Consider the following 4607-nt stretch of genomic DNA (forward strand, 5'->3'; position numbering starts at 1 on the left):
AAAAAAAAAAAAAAAAAAACCGAACTGGCACCCCGTTAGACAACGAACTCACCGTACATATCGAAGTTTCTGGAGCACGGTTCTAGCCTGTCGAAACATGTCCTCGTCAGCTGCTAAATTAAATTATATATACGTGTTTTGTAGCTAAAAAAAATCACACTATTGAACCATGCTCTTTTTTGGCTTTGTTATAATCCAGGATCTACGTCTCTGTGTCCTCTCACATGTCTGTTGTGTGGGGGACAATGACGTAAAGCGTAAACGCAAAGAGGCTTCGCGCATCGCAGATCTCACAAACATCTGGCACGGACATTTTCCTCGACTGTGCCTCGTCCGTCTGCTTAAAGATCTACAAATTTAAAAAATGGCCAATATGTCGTGCGTTCTAACAACATGGTTACTGATTAGCTAGACGTTGAAGAAGAGTTCATTTGATTGGCTAACTCGCGTTCTATCTTTAAAAGCAAATAAATAAAAGCAAAAACATATACTGAAATAAAATAAAATGTTTCCCAATACAGATAATAATGTTGTATTTATTTTTTTTATTTTACTTTTCATTCAAAAAAGAATAAATAAAAATAATGGAACATACAAAGTAATACCTACAGATGGCGCTGTTAGATCACTAATTTTATGTTTTGCTCTCCAGTTGCAACATTTTTATTTTAAAGTAGAAGGTTTCTAATTTCTACATGACAAACGTAGTATATAAGTAAAGGTCAGATTACTATATATTTACTTTAATGGCTTTTGTATTGCAACAGAGCTCAGATAAGTTTTACTTTCTTAAATTGTTTTATGATGTTGTGGCACTCAGAACATTTAAAACATTGACTTTGTCATCTTAAAACTGTTGAAAGGTAATCTAGCTAGCTTTTACCTTTTGAAAATGCCTCTTCAATGCATCTAATTTTTTTTCTTTGTACACCTGTTGTATAAGTGAATGTCAATTAAATCAAACCTAAGTCTAAATATATAGAATTCAATTGATTTATTTTTGAAAATCCCACATGAGTGAAGTAGTATGAACACAAATTACCATGATGTAGATATCTGAGCTTGAATTGGGATCCAAACTAAACATTTTAAACATTCAGTTCTGTCACTGGGATGGGAGGCTTGTAGTTTATGTTTCCAAACCAAAGAACTTTTATATGGATGTTTTGTGGCTCTGCTATCATTCAAAGAAGAAAAATGCATGAAATGCAGCAACATTTGATATCCTAAAAGGGTATTACAAAAAGCCTGTAAACTGCAGACTCACCATGAGGATTAGAATTGAAGTAGCGTAGTGATTTCACTCTGCCTGCGCTGACAGCAACTGCGTTTTCTTTTTCTTTCTCTGAATCTCTTTTGAGGCACCCACGGTCATCCCTTGTGTTTCCAGTGACAGCATGTGGGAGCTTTTCCAGCAGCAAGAATAGAAGGCCTTGGCAAAGACGCAGGAGGGTTTTTGTCAGAGAATCAGCCTCCTCCAACACAGTCGCTGGCTCCAGGCTGTCACTGCATGTTTATTATATGATTTCAAAAACACTTGATCACACATATGAGAGGCAGAACAGGTAAAGAAAGACTTTACAAACTACTTGCTGAAATTTTTGCATTTTTTACGTTGATCAATCAATAATATACAAAAGGCTCTTTGTTGGTGAAAACTGTCAGAAAAGAGGAAAAGTCTTCATAAAGGATTAAACTGCAGTGTGGAAAATTAGCAAATATTTCCCACAAAGTCATTTTCCATTTCATGGTGACTTTAAGGTCAACTGTGGGATTAAATAGACTTCTGTGAGGTTGATCAAATTCCACACCCCCAGTGCAGCGCAAGCCCTCATTTAAATAAAGCAATATTCCTATAGAGGTCAAGGACATTTGCGTACCAAAAATCTCCAAATGCAACCCAAACACACTTTCCATGACACACTTTAGATAATGGAAAAGCGGAGCCATAATGTGATGTTGCCCTGGATGTGAGTGGGTAGTGGTTTGTCATCGTCAACGTGCTCTTTCCTCTTTATAAAATCCACCGGATTTTAGAAACGTCTGGACTGTCCAGACGGCGGTTCATCCAGACTGGAGCGATCCATCAGTGTCAAATAGAAAACAAAAGCCTGGGCTCTTCCTCCCTCTGTCGCTGCTGCTGCTCTGTCAGCCAGCAGCAGCCTCCTCACTTTCAAGCAACAACAGTTACATATTTGCTGTTCGGTGCACTTGATAGTCAAATCTGCCAGTAACATTTTGCAGCACATGTTCAAAGAAAGGGTTTTAACTTTTGAGGGCCAGGCCTGTTTGGTTTTCAGATGGAGCATAATTAAATCGTTTCTCTGAGTTTGGAAGAACTAGCTTGTCATTCCTGAAGGTCCGACCTGAAGAGGAAGTGGAAGACTGTCGGCTCCTGACACGCAGATACAACACGCAACCAGAAAACCCAGGGCAACCACTTTAAATTAGAATGATGCTTAATAGAGTTTCTCCATGTCTGTTAACGTTGGAATGTTCTATGTCATTTTGTCTGTGTGGTTTACAATAGAAGAGCATTTTGTGGGATTTAGCAAAATTACACAAGGTGAAGGATCTTGTATAAATGTACAGCTGAGACACATTTTTCTTTGGTCTGAACCTGCTGGATGGACTTCTTTTGGAGAAATATCAAAACAAGGAAACAATATTTTCAATAATTTATTGTTTCCATTTTAAAATATTTCTTCATTTATCCAGACGAAATGTAAATAGAGGGGATTTTCAATTGTCCTGTAAGATTTACAAAAGCTGGGTGCAAAAAAGAAAATGTCAGACTTTTCATAAAATTAGTTTGTTCATCCATCCATTCGTCCATCATCCATCCATCCAACCATCCATCCGTCCATTCATCTGTCCATCCATCCATCCATCTGTCCGTCCGTCCGTCCGTCAGTCCATCATCCATCCATCCGTCCATCCAACCATCCATCCATCCATCCGTCCGTCCATCATCCATCCATCCATTCATCTGATCAGCAGACCGACCAACCAACTGACTAACTGACCAACTAACTAACATCAGTTTGTTGGCTTGTCCAACCAACCAGCTTACTGACTAACTAAGCCTCCATCTATCATCCACTGAATTTGAACAAACCAGGCATTAGTTAGCTGGTTTGACTCACTGACTAACTGACTTTCCACCATTTGCCCATCTGCCCTCGTCTGCAGGGCAGATGGGCAGTTGCCCATCACAACACAGCTATTTGGAATCATTTGTAATCAAAGTCTCATCATTCTAGAGAATTTCAAAGATTAAAGTTACAGAATGTGTCTGAGGATGGACAAAACTTGTCCGAATTTAATATTTCCATGCAAGGAGAAACTTCTGTTAAAAGGTCCGCCTCCACCTAACCTGAGTCATGTCGTTTAGCCTTCACTCAACTTAGGTTATTTGGTTTGAAAGCACGTATTGCACATGTTAATGAATGGACCGGTTTTTGTGAACATTTACTGTAATTCTGTGTTAAATTGTCTGGTTTGGTTTTCTTTGGTTTCTTCATTCCTGGCGTCTCATCAGCAGGAACTGTTTAGGTTTTCTGGGTCATTTGTTTTGGGCTTAAATGTTAAATTTTAGATATGTTTATTCCAATAGTTCTCTTTTATATCATGGATCTTTCATGTAAATCCTAACTTTGATCAATTTTCTATAACTTCAGCTTTGACAAAATCCAATAATAGCTAGGTCGTGTTTTATTCTCAAATGGAATCCCTTTTACTTGTCACCTGTACAAACTTTTATTCACGTAAAGTCGGCCGTAAATGACTGTTCTTCATCCATTTCAATGTTCCACCAAAAGCATCATGGGATATTTTTGTCTTCCTCGTGACTCCTGCAGGTATTTGTGTGGTGAGACATTTTCTGTGCACAGCAAAGGTCAAACTCCGTATCCAGAGACGTTTTGGGATAAAAAGAAAGAAAAACTGTCTAATTAATACCAGTATGATTTCAAGTATTGACTGATTTTAGTCTCACACAGCTCTTTGTTTGACAACTAGTCAGTCTAATAGGGCTTTTCGCACCGAAATGTCAATTCCTCCGGAGTCTTTTTCATCAGTGTACACTTTGGATGGAGATTTGGCCCTCGGTCCTTGTTCCGATCTTATCAACTTTCCTCCCCACCTCTGGGGCCAATTAAGCAGCTGGAGCTGAAAATAAATGAAACGTGGTGGCAAAACAGCGTTTACTTCAAAACCTCACGCTTAATTTGAAGATCTCTCTCTGATCTGAAGTTGAATTAGCGGGGTTATATTCCCTTTGATCTGGCACGGTTCTGCATTTGCTGCCAACTTATTGAGTGGAGGCTCCAGAGGAACAGTTGAGTGCGTACATTTATCTCCAACAAAGAGAGAGCAACACAAAACAACACAAGACGCATAGTCACTTGTAGCTTTAAACACAGTCCTGAAATGCACTTATCAACAAACCAAACTAAAAAAAAAGGTTTTCAGATTTGCTTCAAATTCTATTAAAGTTTCATGTAAAAAGAAGTTTAAACTCTTTCTGTCTGTAACTACAGACAGAAATTCATTCATTCATTCAACTTCTTGTCCGCTTTGTCCCTTTCGGGGTTGCGGGGGTGCCG

The 4607-nt window shown here is 38.6% G+C and overlaps 1 protein-coding gene across 1 annotated transcript in view; it reads right to left on the reverse strand.

Annotated features, from left to right (window-relative positions):
• pitrm1 (pitrilysin metallopeptidase 1) overlaps positions 1–99 on the reverse strand; it is a 19280-nt gene extending 19181 nt beyond the window's left edge. Inside the window, exon 1 of the mRNA XM_024268967.2 lies at positions 53–99. Coding sequence (XP_024124735.1) covers positions 53–99 — 47 coding nt within the window. The remainder of the gene's footprint in view (positions 1–52) is intronic.
• Between the last annotated feature and the right edge of the window lie 4508 nt (positions 100–4607).

This window comes from Oryzias melastigma, linkage group LG17 (genome assembly GCF_002922805.2).
Source record: "Oryzias melastigma strain HK-1 linkage group LG17, ASM292280v2, whole genome shotgun sequence".
Lineage (NCBI taxonomy): Eukaryota > Metazoa > Chordata > Actinopteri > Beloniformes > Adrianichthyidae > Oryzias > Oryzias melastigma.